This window comes from Panulirus ornatus, chromosome 21 (genome assembly GCF_036320965.1).
Source record: "Panulirus ornatus isolate Po-2019 chromosome 21, ASM3632096v1, whole genome shotgun sequence".
In the NCBI taxonomy this organism is placed as follows: domain Eukaryota; kingdom Metazoa; phylum Arthropoda; class Malacostraca; order Decapoda; family Palinuridae; genus Panulirus; species Panulirus ornatus.
The window spans coordinates 104758-123700 of NC_092244.1; the positions used below are offsets into that span (position 1 = coordinate 104758).

The 18943-nt window shown below is 41.0% G+C and overlaps 1 protein-coding gene across 1 annotated transcript in view; it reads left to right on the forward strand.

Moving 5' to 3' along the window:
• Positions 1–18943, forward strand: part of LOC139756226 (uncharacterized) — a 252544-nt gene that overhangs the window by 39014 nt on the left and 194587 nt on the right. The window contains exons 9-11 of the mRNA XM_071675383.1: positions 191–290; positions 5010–5161; positions 17658–17827. Coding sequence (XP_071531484.1) covers positions 191–290; positions 5010–5161; positions 17658–17827 — 422 coding nt within the window. The remainder of the gene's footprint in view (positions 1–190; positions 291–5009; positions 5162–17657; positions 17828–18943) is intronic.

An 18943-nucleotide genomic window follows, 5' to 3' on the forward strand; every position in this document is an offset into this window, starting at 1 on the left:
TCATACTATTTTTTTGGTAATCCCTTTCTTTCCCACCCTATCTCTCTTGTATCTTTTCAGTTCTCAGCAGTTCCTTCACCAAAATTATTTGTTCCTTTTCCTTGTCGTAGGTTTACACCAGCAATACAGTAGTTATGAATGCCTCAATAATTTCCTTATCATAATGACCCGTTCTTCTCCCTTGTGACAGGTGTACACCAATAACCACAACTGTTCATCCCGACAATGGCAAGAAACACATGAACGCAGGAGCTTTGCCACCTACCTCAGAGCTGCTGGCTACCGGACAGGTGGGTTTGCCTGGATGTGGTGAAGTTGTCATTGCTCTGTTTGTGTCTTTATTAGTAAACTAATTCTGCTGACAATATTTGGCTATAGAAATTATGATTAGGGGAATAGTCATATGTGTATGTCCCTCTTTTTAAACTAGGTATTCCCAATCACCAGTCATTTTTCAGCATACAACTCCACAAACTGTTCACCATTTCCATTTATAACACTGAATACCCCATGCCCTCCTGTTATACCTTCAAGTGTCACATTTCTCACCTTTGCATTTAAATCACCTATTAATGATACCCAGTGTCATACATCAAAATTTCTGACACACTGATCCAGCTGCCAGGTGCATAAGCATTAATAATCACTCACTTCTCACCATCCACTTTCATTTTTACCCCTATCAATCTAGTGTTTACTTCCTTACGCTCTATCACACACTCCCACAACTACTGCTTCAAGAGTAATGCCACTCCATCCTTATCATTTGTCCTATCACCACCCTTGAGTTTTTTTGCATTCAGAGCCAGAATATCCATGTTTCTTTCCTGACCATACTCACTCTCTCCCTTCTTCTCATTCTGGATACATCCACTTACATTCAGATACCCCAGCATGAGCATTCAAAAAGGGTGAGCTTTTCCTGCTTGGTTCCATTTTCTGTTCCCTCTTTTAGGAACTGAAGTACAAAATGAGGAGTTTCCAGCCCCTTCTCCTGCCTCTGTTAGTTGCTTTTTATGACAGTCAGAGAATACAGGGATAGAATTCTTTCTCTTGTACCCGAAAGAAGGATATATAAGGAAGGAGTACCACTACTCCTAAAGCAGGAGTTATGGGAGTGCAGGTAAAACTGAAATGGATGAAGAAAGATGGGTGATTATTGGTGCTTATGCACCTGGTCATGAGAAGAAGGATCTTGAGAGGCAAGTGTTTCGGGAGCAGCTGAGTGAGTGTGTCAGCAGTTTTGGTGAACAAGACCAGGTATTAGTGATGGGTGATTTAAATGCGAAGGTGAGTAATGTGACAGCTGAGGGTATGATTGGTGTGCATGGGGTATTTAGTGTTGTGAATGGAAATGGTGAAGAGCTTGTGGATTTGTGTGCTGAAAAAAGACTGTTGATTGGGAATACCTGGTTTAAAAAGAGATACATATGTGAGTAAAGGAGATGGTTAAAGGGCATTATTAGATTATGTGTTAATTGATATGCATGTAAAAGAGAGACTTTTGGATGTTAATGTGCTGAAAGGAGCAGCTGGTCAAGCATGTCTGATCACTATCTTGTGGAAGTAAAGGTGAAGATTTGTAGAGGCTTTCAGAAGAGAATGGAATGTCGGGGAGAAGAGAGTGATGACAGTAAGTGAGCTTGGAAAGGAGGCTTGTGTGAGAAAGTACCAGGAGATTTTGAGTGTAGAATGGCAAAAGGTGAGAGCAAATGACATGAGGGGAGTGGGAGAAGAATGGGATGTATTTAGGGAAGTAGTAATGGCCTATTGTCCTCAAACATGTCATTTTCAACACATCCACCCTCCTCCGCACAATCCTGTCTATAGCCCATGCCCCACAACCATATAACATTGTTCAAACCACTATTCCTTCAAACATACCCATTTATGCTCTCCGAGATAATGTTCTCGCCTTCCACATATTCTTCAATATTCCCAGAACCTTCGCCCCCTCCCCCACCCTGTGACTCATTTCCACTTCCATGGTTCCATCTGCTGCCAAATCCACTCCCAGATATCTAAAACGCTTTACTTCCTCCAGTTTTTCTCCATTCAAACTTACCTCCCAGTTGACTTGTCCCTCAACCCTACTGTACCTAATAACCTTGCTCTTATTCACATTGACTCTCAGCTTTCTTCTTTCACACACTTTACCAAACTCAGTCACCAATCTCTGCAATTTCTCACCTGAATCAGCCACCAGCGCTGTATCATCAGCAAACAACAAGTGACTCACTTCCCAAGCCCTCTCATCCACAACAGACTGCATACTTGCCCCTCTCTCCAAAACTTTTGCATTCACCTCCCTAACAACCCCATCCATAAACAAATTAAACAACCATGAAACATCACTCACCCCTGCTGCAAACCAACATTCACTGAGATCCAATCTTTCCTCTCTTCCTACTTGTACACATGCCTTACATCCTTGATAAAAACTTTTCACTTCTAGCAACTTACCTCCCACACCATATACTCTTAACACCTTCCACAGAGCATCTCTATCAACTCATCATATGCCTTCTCCAGATCCATAAATGCTACATACAAATCCATCTGTTTTTCTAAATATTTCTCACATACATTCTTCAAAGCAAACACCTGATCCACACATCCTCTACCATTTCTGAAACCACACTGCTCTTCCCCAATCTGATGCTCTGTACATGCCTTCACCATCTCAATCAATACCCTCCCATATAATATCCCAGGAATACTCATTAAACTTATACCTCTATGATTTGAACACTCACCTTTATCCCCTTTGCCTTTGTACAATGGCACTATGTATGCATTCTGCCAATCCTCAGGCAATTCACCATGAACCATACATACATACATTGAATATCCTCACCAACCAGTCAACAACACAGTCACCTCCATTTTTGATAAATTCCACTGCAATACCATCCAAACCTGTCACCTTGCCGGCTTTCATCTTCCACAAAGCTTTCACTACCTCTTCTCTGTCTACCAAATCATTCTCCCTAACCCTCTCACTTCGCACCCCACTTCGACCGAAACACCCTATATCTGTCACTCTATCATCAAACACATTCAACAACCCTTCAAAATACTCACTCCATCTCCCTCTCACTTCACCACTACGTGTTATTACCTCCCCATTTGCCCCTTTCACCAATGTTCCCATTTGTTCTCTTGTCTTACGCACTTTATTTACCTCCTTCCAAAACATCTTTTTATTCTCCTTAAAATTTAATGATACCCTCTCACCCCTACTCTCATTTGCCCTCTTTTTCACCTCTTGCACCTTTCTCCTCTACATCTCCCAGTCAGTTGCACTATTTCCCTGCAAAAATCGTCCAAATGCCTCTCTCTTCTCTTTCACTAACAAAGTCACTTCTTCATCCCACCACTCACTACCCTTTCTAATCTGCCCACCTCCCACCTTTCTCATGCCACAGGCATCTTTTGCGCAAGCCATCACTACTTCCCTAAATACATCCCATTCCTCCCCCGCTCCCCTTACGTCATTTGCTCTCACCTTTTTCCATTCTCCACTCAATCTCTCCTGGTACTTCCTCACACGTCTCCTTTCCAAGCTCACTTATTCTCACCACTCTCTTCACCCCAACATTCTCCTTTTCCGAAAACGTCTACATATCTTCACCTTCGCTTCCACAAGATAATGATATATTATTTTATTTTTGTATTTATTATACTTTGTCACTGTCTCCCTTATTAGCAAGGTAGTTCAAGGAAACTGACAGAAGAATGGCCCAACCCATCTACATACACATGTATATACATACACGTCCACACACGCACATATACATACCTATACATTTCAACATATACATATATATACATACATAGACTTTTTTTTTTTTTCAAACTATTCGCCATTTCCCGCATTAGCGAGGTAGCGTTAAGAACAGAGAACTGGGCCACTGAGGGAATATCCTCACCTGGCCCCCTTCTCTGTTCCTTCTTTTGGAAAATTAAAAAAAATTGAGAGGGGAGGATTTCCAGCCCCCCGCTCCCTCCCCTTTTAGTCGCCTTCTACGACACGCAGGGAATACGTGGGAAGTATTCTTAATCCCCTATCCCCAGGGATAAAATACATAGACATATACATATATACACATGTACATAATTCATACTTACTGCCTTTATTCATTCCCGTCGCCACCCCACCACACATGAAATTGATAACCCCCTCTCCCCGCATGTGTGCGAGGTAGCACTAGGAGAAGACAACAAAGGCCACATTTGTTCACACTCAGTCTCTAGCTGTCATGTATAATGCACTGAAACCACTGCTCCCTTTCACATCCAGGCCCCACAAAACTTTCCATGGTTTACCCCAGACACTTCACATGCCCTGGTTCAACCCATTACACTGTCATGTGTAATGCACTGATACCAAAACTCCCTATCCACACCCAGACATTTCACATGCCCTGGTTCAGTCCGTTAACAGCACATCAACCCCAGTAAACCACATCGCTCCAATTCACTGTATTCCTTGCACACCTTTCACCCCCCTGCATGTTCAGTCCCTGATCGCTCAAAATCATTTATGCACAGTATCTGAAGATTTATTTTATGCATGTGGGACACTGTTATGCTACAGGTGTTGTACAGGAAGATTTATATCTGATTAAGTTTTTGAGGTTAAGGGTAGATGGCAGTATCACAGGGTCTTGTGATTGTGCACAAACTATATGAAGACTGTATTCATGAATGTGGACCAAACTTGTACTTGATGACTAACATTCCCTCACCCCATGACACACTTTTTACTAATGCTGTGCCCCTCCTTAACTGTTGAATGACAGGAATGATCTAGAGATTCCATCGCAAAGTGGAAAAAATTCTATATGAAATACATAAGTTTTATATGTCATGGTCAAAGGTCAAGGCCAGAAGGAGACTTTCACTGAGGAGCACAGATCAGTGGTAATGGTGCATGTGTTTTAGAAACATATTTTCCAATTATTATTATAATTGTTTCAGTTCTACCCAACTCTCATACTTGTTAGGTTACTTTGGGAAGTACCTCAACAAGTACAATGGCTCTCATGTCCCAGCTGGGTGGCAGGAGTGGGGAGGACTCCTCAAGAACTCTCGTTACTATAACTACACTGTCCAGCGAAATGGCCAATTCATCAAGTATGGAGATCAGTACCCTAAGGTTAGTGTTGTTAATTGTTAATGAGTAGTAGCATTTCAGTAATGTTTACCACCTCACCTCCTGAGGGGTAACAATAAAAAAGGATGGATTTAATAAAATTTTCTTGAAATATGACCTCTTTAGTATGATGGTACAACCCTTGGATATGGTTGACTGGCCTTTCTCAGGTCATGCTCTACAATTGTCCTGATGTGCTCAAGGGGTTAATATTAATCTCAGATAGATATCAGTGCTAAAAAGGATCATAAGAAAGGAGAGCCACTTTTCTCACGTGGGCACAGCTTAAGCTGGAGAGCAGTGTAAAATATTGAAAAAACAATTATTGATTCTTACATTGTGATTGTGAGAAAATCCAATTACCACTGGGTGTGCAAAATAATTGGAAGAAAATTAAAACATTTTGTTATGAAATTAAAGATATGCATACAGAAGTATGAAAGAAAAAAATGTTTTATTTATGTTTTGCTGTGGTGGAGAGTTGAAATTAATGAGAACTATTCTCAGTGTATTCTTTGATTTAAAAAGTGGCTGTAGAAGGATTTGAAAAGAAAAATATATATTTTCCTGAGGTTCAAATAATGTGAGCAGAAATATGAAATATCAAAAAATAGATTCTTTATCTACCTATTTTGCTATAGTTGGGTGTAGAAGTTTACACAACGCACCATTCAAAATAGTGGCACAGAAATCTTCTGTCTCATATGATGCATGTCACAGTTGTGCATAAACCATCAAATGTATGTTACAGTTTGAGGGTCAAAGAAGCATAAGGATGATATAAAAGTGACTTTAAAGTAATCTATTGATACTTACACAAATATAAATTTGAATATTGAATAATTCATATTATATGTTTGATGTTTGGTTTATGGATGAAGAGATAAACTATGAGAGAGCAAACTAGTGCTTACCTTTGTGCCATTTCTGTTGAGTGGAAGATGCACATGAACAGCTGCTCACATTTCATGTACAATATTGGATGAGGTCCCAATTTCCAGCCAGTTCATTGGAAAAAAAAAGGGGAAATTATCTTTCCAAAATGGCATCTGGTGATTGCTGTTCCTCCATTATCATAATAGAGTAATACTGTATTATTATTAATCTGATACCTAAATTTTATAGTTTTAATGAATAGTTTTTCTTACAGTGCTTCTTAGTTATAAAGTATATCTTTTCGTAAGGTGTGAGGCAAGCAAAGATGTGCCAAAGTAAATTCCTAGAAAAATGTATGAAAGCAAAAAAAAAGGCAAAATAGAATGATTTTTTTCCTACTTACTCACTCTTTCTTGCATTGGCTAGGTAGTACCAGAAACAGACTAAGAAAGGTTTCATTCACTTACACCCAACATTTAGCCGCCATGTATAATGCACCAAAAACACAGCGCCAATATGCATGTTCAGCCCTTAAGCTCTCAAAACCTTTTCTGCCTTTCCTTTTACCTAAAATTTGATCTCCCCTTTTCCTTGTCCTCTCTCTCTCTCTCTCTCTCTCTCTCTCTCTCTCTCTCTCTCTCTCTCTCTCTCTCTCTCTCTCTCTCTCTCTCTCTCTCCCCTCTCCTCTTCTCTTCTCTTCTCTTCTCTTCTCTTCTCTTCTCTTCTCTTCTCTACTCTTCTCTCTCTCTCTCTCTCTCTCTCTCTCTCTCTCTCTCTCTCTCTCTCTCTCTCTCTCTCTCTCTCATTCTTTATTACTTGCAAGATCAAACCACCTCATACATCGCACATATAGTCCTCAAACATTTAATTTCCAATGCATCCACCCTCCTCTGCAAATTCTCATCTTTAGTCCATTCGTCATATCCTTACAACATGGTTAGGAATCCTGTATCTCCAAACATAACTGTTTTCGCCATAGATAATCATTTCCACACATTCCTCACTGCTCTCAGCGTTCATTCATTCACCCACCCTGTGATTCACATACTATGCCATTGATCCATTTGCTACCATGTCCATTCCCAGGCATTTAAAGCACTGCACTTCCTCCGGATTTTCTATATTCCTACTCACACCCGAACTAAGCTGTCCTATATTGCCAAATCTAATAACCTTCCTTTTATTCATGGTTACTTTCAACTTCCTCCTGTTACAGACTCTCCCAAACCTGGACACCAACTGTTGCAGTTTCTCAGTGGAATCTGCCACTAGTGTTTATGTCATTAGCAAATAACAACTGGCTCACTTCTCGGGCTCTGTCACCACCTACAGACTGCATCCTCGCCCCTCTCTCCAAGATGTTTGCATTTACCTCCCTCACTATCCCATCCATAGACAAATTAGACTGACATGGTAACATCGCATACACCCCTGCAATAAACCTCCCTTCATTTGAAACCACTCAGTGTCCTCTCTACCTACCCACACACACTCCTTACGCTCTTTGTAAAAAATTTTACTGTTTCCAGTAGCTTTCTTCCCAATCCATATGTTTGAAAGACCTTCTACAAGGCCTCTCTAACAACCCTGTCATGAGCTTTCTCCAGATCCAAAAATCCCACATACAAATCCATCTGTTTCTCTAAGTATTTTCATGCACATTCTTTAAAGCAAACACCTGGTACACACATCCTCTACCACTCCTGAACCCACATTGTTGCCACCCAGTCTGATGCTATTGATATGCCTTCACCCCATCTTCCATACAACTTATAAATACACTCAGGAATCTTACACTTTTGAAGTCAGAACACTCATCTTTGTCCCCTTTGCCTTTATACAGTGGAACTTTACATGCATTCCATCAGTCCTTATCTCCTCCCTATGATCCATGCATATGTTAATCCTGACCAGTCAAGGGCACAGATACACCCTTTCCTGAGAAATTCAACTGCTATATGATCCTCTCAAATCACTGTGCTGCACTTCATCTTAAATAAGGCTTTCACTACCTTTTCCCTTTTCACTAAACCTCCTTGAGCCAGTCACCCTGCATCTGCCACCATATTATCAAACACATTTAACAGTCCTTCAAAATACTCACTTCATCTCCTCACCTCATCACGATCTGTTTTCACTTCCCCATTTACCTCCTTCACTGGCATTCTCATTTTTTCTTATGTGTTTTTTTATTTTTTTTATTATACTTTGTCGCTGTCTCCCGTGTTTGCGAGGTAGCGCAAGGAAACAGACGAAAGAAATGGCCCAACCCCCCCCCATACACATGTATATACATACGTCCACACACGCAAATATACATACCTACACGGCTTTCCATGGTTTACCCCAGACGCTTCACATGCCTTGATTCAATCCACTGACAGCACATCAACCCTGGTATACCACATCGCTCCAATTCACTCTATTCCTTGCCCTCCTTTCACCCTCCTGCATGTTCAGGCCCCGATCACACAAAATCTTTTTCACTCCATCTTTCCACCTCCAATTTGGTCTCCCTCTTCTCCTCGTTCCCTCCACCTCCGACACATATATCCTCTTGGTCAATCTTTCCTCACTCATTCTCTCCATGTGCCCAAACCACTTCAAAACACCCTCTTCTGCTCTCTCAACCACGCTCTTTTTATTTCCACACATCTCTCTTACCCTTACGTTACTCACTCGATCAAACCACCTCACACCACACATTGTCCTCAAACATCTCATTTCCAGCACATCCATCCTCCTGCGCACAACTCTATCCATAGCCCACGCCTCGCAACCATACAACATTGTTGGAACCACTATTCCTTCAAACATATCCATTTTTGCTTTCCGAGATAATGTTCTCGACTTCCACACATTCTTCAAGGCCCCCAGAATTTTCGCCCCCTCCCCCACCCTATGATCCACTTCCGCTTCCATGGTTCCATCCGCTGACAGATCCACTCCCAGATATCTAAAACACTTCACTTCCTCCAGTTTTTCTCCATTCAAACTCACCTCCCAATTGACTTGACCCTCAACCCTACTGTACCTAATAACCTTGCTCTTATTCATATTTACTCTTAACTTTCTTCTTCCACACACTTTACCAAACTCAGTCACCAGCTTCTGCAGTTTCTCACATGAATCAGCCACCAGCGCTGTATCATCAGCGAACAACAACTGACTCACTTCCCAAGCTCTCTCATCCCCAACAGACTTCATACTTGCCCCTCTTTCCAAAACTCTTGCATTTACCTCCCTAACAACCCCATCCATAAACAAATTAAACAACCATGGAGACATCACACACCCCTGCCGCAAACCTACATTCACTGAGAACCAATCACTTTCCTCTCTTCCTACACGTACACATGCCTTACATCCTCGATAAAAACTTTTCACTGCTTCTAACAACTTTCCTCCCACACCATATATTCTTAATACTTTCCACAGAGCATCTCTATCAACTCTATCATATGCCTTCTCCAGATCCATAAATGCTACATACAAATCCATTTGCTTTTCTAAGTATTTCTCACATACATTCTTCAAAGCAAACACCTGATCCACACATCCTCTACCACTTCTGAAACCACACTGCTCTTCCCCAATCTGATGCTCTGTACATGCCTTCACCCTCTCAATCAATACCCTCCCATATAATTTACCAGGAATACTCAACAAACTTATACCTCTGTAATTTGAGCACTCACTCTTATCCCCTTTGCCTTTGTACAATGGCACTATGCACGCATTCCGCCAATCCTCAGGCACCTCACCATGAGTCATACATACATTAAATAACCTTACCAACCAGTCAACAATACAGTCACCCGCTTTTTTAATAAATTCCACTGCAATACCATCCAAACCTGCTGCCTTGCCGGCTTTCATCTTCCGCAAAGCTTTCACTACCTCTTCTCTGTTTACCAAATCATTTTCCCTAACCCTCTCACTTTGCACACCACCTCGACCAAAACACCCTATATCTGCCACTCTATCATCAAACACATTCAACAAACCTTCAAAATACTCACTCCATCTCCTTCTCACATCACCACTACTTGTTATCACCTCCCCATTTGCGCCCTTCACTGAAGTTCCCATTTGCCCCCATGTCTTACGCACTTTTTTTACCTCCTTCCAGAACATCTTTTTGTTCTCCCTAAAATTTAATGATACTCTCTCACCCCAACTCTCATTTGCCCTCTTTTTCACCTCTTGCACCTTTCTCTTGACCTCCTGTCTCTTTCTTTTATACATCTCCCACTCAATTGCATTTTTTCCCTGCAAAAAATCGTCCAAATGCCTCTCTCTTCTCTTTCACTAATAATCTTACTTCTTCATCCCACCACTCACTACCCTTTCTAATCAACCCACCTCCCACTCTTCTCATGCCACAAGCATCTTTTGCTCAATCCATCACTGATTCCCTAAATACATCCCATTCCTCCCCCACTCCCCTTACTTCCATTGTTCTCACCTTTTTCCATTCTGTACTCAGTCTCTCCTTGTACTTCCTCACACAAGTCTCCTTCCCAAGCTCACTTACTCTAACCACCCTCTTCACCCCAACATTCACTCTTCTTTTCTGAAAACCCATACAAATCTTCACCTTAGCCTCCACAAGAAAATGATCAGACATCCCTCCAGTTGCACCTCTCAGCACATTAACATCCAAAAGTCTCTCTTTCACGCACCTGTCAATTAACACGTCATCCAATAACGCTCTCTGGCCATCTCTCCTACTTACATACGTATACTTATGTATATCTCGCTTTTTAAACCAGGTATTCCTAATCACCAGTCCTTTTTCAGCACATAAATCTATAAGCTCTTCACCATTTCCATTTACAACACTGAACACCCCATGTATACCAATTATACCCACAACTGCCACATTACTCATCTTTGCATTCAAATCACCCATCACTATAACTCGGTCTCGTGCATCAAAACCACTAACACACTCATTCAACTGCTCCCAAAACACTTGCCTCTCATGATCTTTCTTCTCATGCCCAGGTGCATATGCACCAATAATCACCCATCTCTCTCCATCAACTTTCAGTTTTACCCATATTAATCGAGAATTTACTTTCTTACATTCTATCACATACTCCCACAACTCCTGTTTCAGGAGTAGTGCTACTCCTTCCCTTGCTCTTGTCCTCTCACTAACCCCTGACTTTACTCCCAAGACATTCCTAAACCACTCTTCCCCTTTACCCTTTAGCTTCGTTTCACTCAGAGCCAAAACATCCATGTTCCTTTCCTCAAACATACTACCTATCTCTCCTTTTTTCACATCTTGGTTACATCCACACACATTTAGACACCCCAGTCTGAGTCTTCGAGGAGGATGAGTACTCCCCGCGTGACTCCTTCTTCTGTTTCCCATTTTAGAAAGTTAAGAAATACAAGGAGGAGATGATTTCTGGCCCCCCGCTCCCATCCCCTCTAGTCGCCTTCTACGGCACGCGAGGAATGCGTGGGAAGTATTCTTTCACCCCTATCCCCAGGGATAATATGTATATATATATATATATATATATATATATATATATATATATATATATATATATATATATATATATACATATATATACACATATACACATACATACGCACATATACACACACACACATATACATATATATACATATGAAAAATGTAAGAAATAATTTAGAAAACTGAAACTTCTAGCTTGAAATGAAATGAAAAAATGAATGTCACATAATGGTTCAACCTCTGGCTATGGAAAAGGGAAATGTATGATTTATTTACACAAATGTCAATAGCAGTTTTCATCAATTTAACCACTGTATCATACTGCCTGGTCCACTTCTCTTATCATGAAACAGGAATATTGGCTTATGATGTTTCTCAATTTTCTTCATAACACAAAGTACAACCATATCTTGGATACATGAGGGTAGGTAGTTGGTCATCCACCATAATAAAGCCTTGACAGACCAAAAATTTATATGGACCTCAACTTTTCCAGTACATTTATGAAAAACACCTTTTTGCTTTCCATCTCTGTCACTTTGAAAACAAAAAAAAAGAATAAGCTTCAATGTCTAAGCTACATTTTTTCCAATTTCACTATTTTCTTGTCAGAGCACCATGTATGAAAACTATCACTCCAGTAACACAACTATAAACATTTACTTCCCCTTTAAAAAAGTTCTGGGGAAGTCTGTCTCGATACACTGCGGGACACTACCACCTGGCGAGGTATGTGTTGCAATGGTTCTTGATTCACAAACATAGTAGCATCTCTGGTGGGCGGAAGAACATTCTTGTAACCACAGCGAGGATCACAGTCCGTGCAACTCAATTATGATGATTCTTCTCATGACGCGACGCTTAAGCTGTGACCATGGGTCGTCCCGCAAGGCCAAAATCTACTCATCATGTGAAGCGGTTGAGACAGAACAGTCAGGAGAAAGTTATGGCTTACTCGATGTCCTAAAGGATCAGCGAGCGCTTGGTGGTGAAAACTGGAGATGACACCAGCCACAGACGTGGAGTGTGACGAGACGACAATGCTGGAACACTTGGACGCTTGAGCGGGTCGCACCAAAGCAAAGAACTTTGGTCAGAGAAGAAGCGGACAGATCTAAGTCACTGATGATCTCTGGCCTCAGTGGAAGAAAGCAGAGGACGCTTGTCACAGGAGCCTCCTTGGAACAGGATGGGGGGGTGATGGGGGTCACCAGTGGTGTACAACAAGGCAATAGGGGAGAAAGAATACTTCCCACGCATTCCTCACGTGTTGTAGAAGGCGACTAAAGGGGACGGGAGCGGGGGGCCAGAAACTCTCCCCTCCTTGTATTTTAACTTTCTAAAAGGGGAAACAGAAGAAGGAGTCACGCAAGGAGTGCTCATCCTCCTCGAAGGCTCAGATTGGGGTGTCTAAATGTGTGTGGATGTAACCAAGATGAGAAAAAAGGAGAGACAGGTAGTATGTTTGAGGAAAGGAACCTGGATGTTTTGGCTCTGAGTGAAACGAAGCTAAAGGGTAAAGGGGAAAAGTGGTTTGGGAATGTCTTGAGAGTAAAGTCAGGGGTTAGTCAGAGGACAAGAGCAAGGGGAGTAGCACTACTCCTGAATCAGGAGTTGTGGGAGTATGTGATAGAGTGTAAGAAAGTAAACTCTAGTAGATTGATATGGGTAAAACTGAAAGTTGATGGAGAGAGATGGGTGATTATTGGTGCATATGCACCTGGGCATGAGAAGAAAGATAATGAGAGGCAAGTGTTTTGGGAGCAGCTGAATGAGTGTGTTAGTGGTTTTGATGCACAAGACCAGGTTATAGTTATGGGTGATTTGAATGCAAAGGTGAGTAATGTGGCAGTTGAAGGAATAATTGGTATACATGGAGTGTTCAGTATTGTAAATGGAAATGGTGAAGAGCTTGTAGATTTATGTGCTGAAAAAGGACTGGTGATTGGGAATACCTGGTTTAAAAAGCGAGATATACATAAGTATACGTATGTAAGTAGGAGAGATGGCCAGAGAGCATTATTGGATTACGTGTTAATTGATAGACGCATGAAAGAGAGACTTTTGGATGTTAATGTGCTGAGAGGTGCAACTGGAGGGATGTCTGATCATTATCTTGTGGAGGCGGAGGTGAAGATTTGTGGGGGTTTTCAGAAAAGAAGAGAGAATGTTGGGGTGAAGAGAGTGGTGAGAGTAAGTGAGTTTGGGAAGGAGACTTGTGTGAGGAAGTACCAGGAGAGACTGAGTACAGAATGGAAAAAGGTGAGAACAAAGGAGGTAAGGGGAGTGGGAGAGGAATGGGATGTATTAAGGGAAGCAGGGTTGGCTTGTGCAAAAGATGCTTGTGGCATGAGAAGCGTGGGAGGTGGGCTGATTAGAAAAGGTAGTGAGTGGTGGAATGAAGAAGTAAGATTATTAGTGAAAGAGAAGAGAGAGGCATTTGAACGATTTTTGCAGGGAAAAAATGCAAATGAGTGGGAGAGGTATAAAAGAAAGAGGCAGGAGGTCAAGAGAAAGGTGCAAGAGGTGAAAAAGAGGGCAAATGAGAGTTGGAGTGAGAGAGTATCATTAAATTTCAGTGAGAATAAAAAGATGTTTTGGAAGGAGGTAAATAAAGTGCGTAAGACAAGGGAGCAAATGGTAGTAAAAGCTTTACGGAAGATGAAAGCCGGCAAGGCAGCAGGTTTGGATGGTATTGCAGTGGAATTTATTAAAAAAGGGGGTGACTGTATTGTTGACTGGTTGGTAAGGTTATTTAATGTATGTATGACTCATGGTGAGGTGCCTGAGGATTGGCGGAATGCGTGCATAGTGCTATTGTACAAAGGCAAAGGGGATAAGAGTGAGTGCTCAAATTACAGAGGTATAAGTTTGTTGAGTATTTCTGGTAAATTATATGGGAGGGTAATGATTGAGAGGGTGAAGGCATGTACAGAGCATCAGATTGGGGAAGAGCAGCGTGGTTTCAGAAGTGGTAGAGGATGTGTGGATCAGGTGTTTGCTTTGAAGAATGTATGTGAGAAATACTTAGAAAAGCAAATGGATTTGTATGTAGCATTTATGGATCTGGAGAAGGCATATGATAGAGTTGATAAAGATGCTCTGTGGAAGGTATTAAGAATATATGGTGTGGGAGGCAAGTGTTTAGAAGCAGTGAAAAGTTTTTATCGAGGATGTAAGGCATGTGTACGTGTAGGAAGAGAGGAAAGTGATTGGTTCTCAGTGAATGTAGGTTTGCGGCAGGGGTGTGTGATGTCTCCATAGTTGTTTAATTTGTTTATGGATGGGGTTGTTAGGGAGGTGAATGCAAGAGTTTTGGAAAGAGGGGCAAGTATGAAGTCTGTTGTGGATGAGAGAGCTTGGGAAGTGAGTCAGTTGTTGTTTGCTGATGATACAGCGCTGGTGGCTGATTCATGTGAGAAACTGCAGAAGCTGGTGACTGAGTTTGGTAAAGTGTGTGAAAGAAGAAAGTTAAGAGTAAATGTGAATAAGAGCAACGTTATTAGGTACAGTAGGGTTGAGGGTCAAGTCAATTGGGAGGTAAGTTCGAATGGAGAAAAACTGGAGGAAGAAAAGTGTTTTAGATATCTGGGAGTGGATCTGGCAGCGGATGGAACCATGGAAGCGGAAGTGAATCATAGGGTGGGGGAGGGGGCGAAAATCCTGGGAGCCTTGAAGAATGTGTGGAAGTCGAGAACATTATCTCGGAAAGCAAAAATGAGTATGTTTGAAGGAATAGTGGTTCCAACAATGTTGTATGGTTGCGAGGCATGGGCTATGGATAGAGTTGTGCGCAGGAGGGTGGATGTGCTGGAAATGAGATGTTTGAGGACAATGTGTGGTGTGAGGTGGTTTGATCGAGTAAGTAATGTAAGGGTAAGAGAGATGTGTGGAAATAAAAAGAGTGTGGTTGAGAGAGCAGAAGAGGGTGTTTTGAAATGGTTTGGGCACATGGAGAGAATGAGTGAGGAAAGATTGACCAAGAGGATATATGTGTCGGAGAGGGAGGGAACGAGAAGTGGGAGACCAAATTGGAGGTGGAAAGATGGAGTGAAAAAGATTTTGTGTGATCGGGGCCTGAACATGCAGGAGGGTGAAAGGAGGGCAACGAATAGAGTGAATTGGATCGATGTGGTATACCGGGGTTGATGTGCTGTCAGTGGATTAAATCAGGGCATGTGAAGCATCTGGGGTATACCATGGAAAGTTGTGTGGGGCCTGGATGTGGAAAGGGAGCTGTGGTTTCGTGCATTATTGCGTGGCAGCTAGAGACTGAGTGTGAACGAATGGGGCCTTTGTTGTCTTTTCCTAGTGCTACCTCGCACACATGAGGGGGGAGGGGGATGGTATTCCATGTGTGGCGAGGTGGCGATGGGAGTGAATGGGGGCAGACAGTGTGTACTGTGTGCATGGGTATATATATGTATGTGTCTGTGTATGTATATATATGTGTACATTGAGATGTATAGGTATGTATATTTGCGTGTGTGGACGCGTGTGTGTGTATACATTGTGTATGGGGGTGGGTTGGGCCATTTCTTTCGTCTGTTTCCTTGCGCTACCTCGCAAACGCGGGAGACAGCGACAAAGCAAAATAAATAAATATAAATGTCTGTGTGTGTGTATATATGTATATGTTGAGATGTATAGTTATGTATATTTGTGTGTGTGGACGTGTATGTATATACATGTGTAGATGGGTGGGTTGGGCTATTCTTTTGTCAGTTTCCTTGCACTAATGCAGAGACAGCGACAAAGCAAAATGAAATAAAATGAAAATATATATATATATATGTTTCCTTCTGCCACCTTGCTAACGCAGGAGACAGTGACAAAGTATAATGATAATCAAATAATAATATATATTTCATGTTTGGTGGGGTGGCGAAGGGAATGGATGAAGGCAGCAAGTATGAATATGTACATGTGTATATATGTATATGTTATGTAGATGTTAAAATGCATATGTATGTATATATGCATGTATATGCATTTATGTATAGAATGTGTACATGGGTACACATATAATAAATGAATATAATGAAATGAATATAATAAAATGAAATATAATAAAATGAATATAATAAAATGAAATATAATAAAATGAATATAATAAAATGAAATATTTATCATGTACATTTTCATTATACTTAATTACTGTTTCCCGCATTAGCAAGGTAGCGCAAGGAGACAGACAAAGAACAGCCCATGCAATCATATGCACATATTTATACATGAATGCGCATACATACACATAGACATATACATGTCAACATATACATATATACATACATATACTAATACACAGACATATACTTGAATACACATGTACATATTTGTACTTGCTTGCCTTCATTCATTCCTGGCGCTACCCTACCCCACAAGAAGCAGCATTGTTACCCCATGCTTCAGTGAGGTAGTACCAGGAAAACACAAAAAAGAAGCCACATTTATTCACACATGTTGGTGCCACTGTTAGGCACTAGGTCCAAACATACATGATGGTGCCACTGTTAGGCACTAGATCCAAAAATGCATGTTGGTGCCACTGTTAGGTACTAGGTCCAACCATACATGTTGGTGCCACTGTTAGGCACTAGATCCAACTATCCATGTTGGTGCTATTGATAGGTACTAGGTTCAATCATATATGTTGAAATCAATATTAGTTACTAGGTCTGGTCACATAGTTGAGGCTACTGTTTGGCACTGAGTCCAACAGTATATTTTGGAGCCTAATACTTATGTTTAGACATAGTTCAAGTCTTGATGTGCTAGGTAAGAGAATAGGACAGGCCATAAGTTCTTGTAGATGTGCTAGGTAAGAGGATTGGTTAGGCCATAAGTTCCTCTTTATGTGTTAGGTAAAAGGCTTGGATATGCCTATGACTAATAGCTGGAGTAATTGCTCATATGTAATATTTTCTGGATAGGTCTTCAGTTGGGCTGGGTGTCTTTTCTTCCATCCATAAAACTTTCATCTCTTTGATATTTAATGATATAAAATTTTATTTTTGTTTCTGTGCATTCTTGCTTAGGTTCACTTTTCTAGCATAGATTTACTATTGTGTTTTTGTACCTCATTTGCTTGATGTCTCTCTTGAGTGAAGGCTTTTGATCCCACAGGACTACTACCCACATGTCATCACAAGTGAGGGTATTAACTTCTTGAAAAAACACAAGGGCATGAACCCATCTTCACCTATGTTGTTGGTCCTTAGTTATCCAGCACCCCATGGACCAGAGGACTCTGCTCCTGAGCATGCTCATCGATTCTTCAATGCTACTGACCACAAGTGAGTATGCCCATTGTAGTCTGACAAAAAAGTCCAGATATAGGGCTTGCACTAGAATACATACAAGATTTTAGAGCTTTTCTCTATTCTGGATTCTGTCTTGCAAGAATGAGACTTTTTAGGGTATTCTCTGAGAAAAATCATAATCCAGTGTTAATCTCTCTATGTACAACATTTTTCATTGTCAAAACTAGTACAGCACCATATTAACTATTATTATATTATTAGCTCTATTAAAGCTAACATGTTATATGTATATTGCTTGCAGTATCAAGTACTGCCCTTTCTTTTAACAGGAAGTAAGTACTGGGTATATGAAAGGATGGCATGCAGAAATGATCTACTCTGCTAGCTAAGCAAATCTGCTAGCAGATTTAAGCACAGTTCGCTAACATAGGTGTAAATTAGACATACAGAAAGTCAAATGTTTATGAAATAATAGGCATATAACTTTTAAAGGCCTGTGATTTGCCAGTTGGTACATTTTGTAAAAATACATTGAGAGAATGGCAACTTATGTGTGTTTATTTATATATGTGCGATCATTATTTGTTAGTTACAGGAAGATAATTTTACAGTTTTGTTACCTAGTTTCTTAATATTTTATATATGTGCTGCCATTACACCTATACAAACAAGTCAGCTGCTCCACTTTATGACTCAACTGCCTGTTCCTCCACCCTCTCGGAAGCATATATAAGAAAAGTGCAAAACACACAGTATAGTGCACTCAAAACAATCACCGGCTACCTAGCAACCACAAAATTTCAATACCCTCACTATGAAACAAAAGATCCTCTCTGTACAGTCTCACCTCAACATCTCAGCCTCAATTCTGTGCAACTGCACAAAAACTCTCCCACCATAAGCATTATGACTAACCACCAACCCCCAAGTAGAGATAAAAAGCTTTCCCATACCTTGTACTTCACTAACTATTACTCACAGATCCTCCCATCCCAAGAAATAGAACACAGACAAAACACAGACACAGTGAAAAAACCTGGCAAGTACTAAACAACCAACCTCCGAACCCTTTCTTAAACTTCAACTCTCCAGTCATACACCCATCAGAAACCACACTCTCTAGACAAAAATGGATCATATTCTCCTACT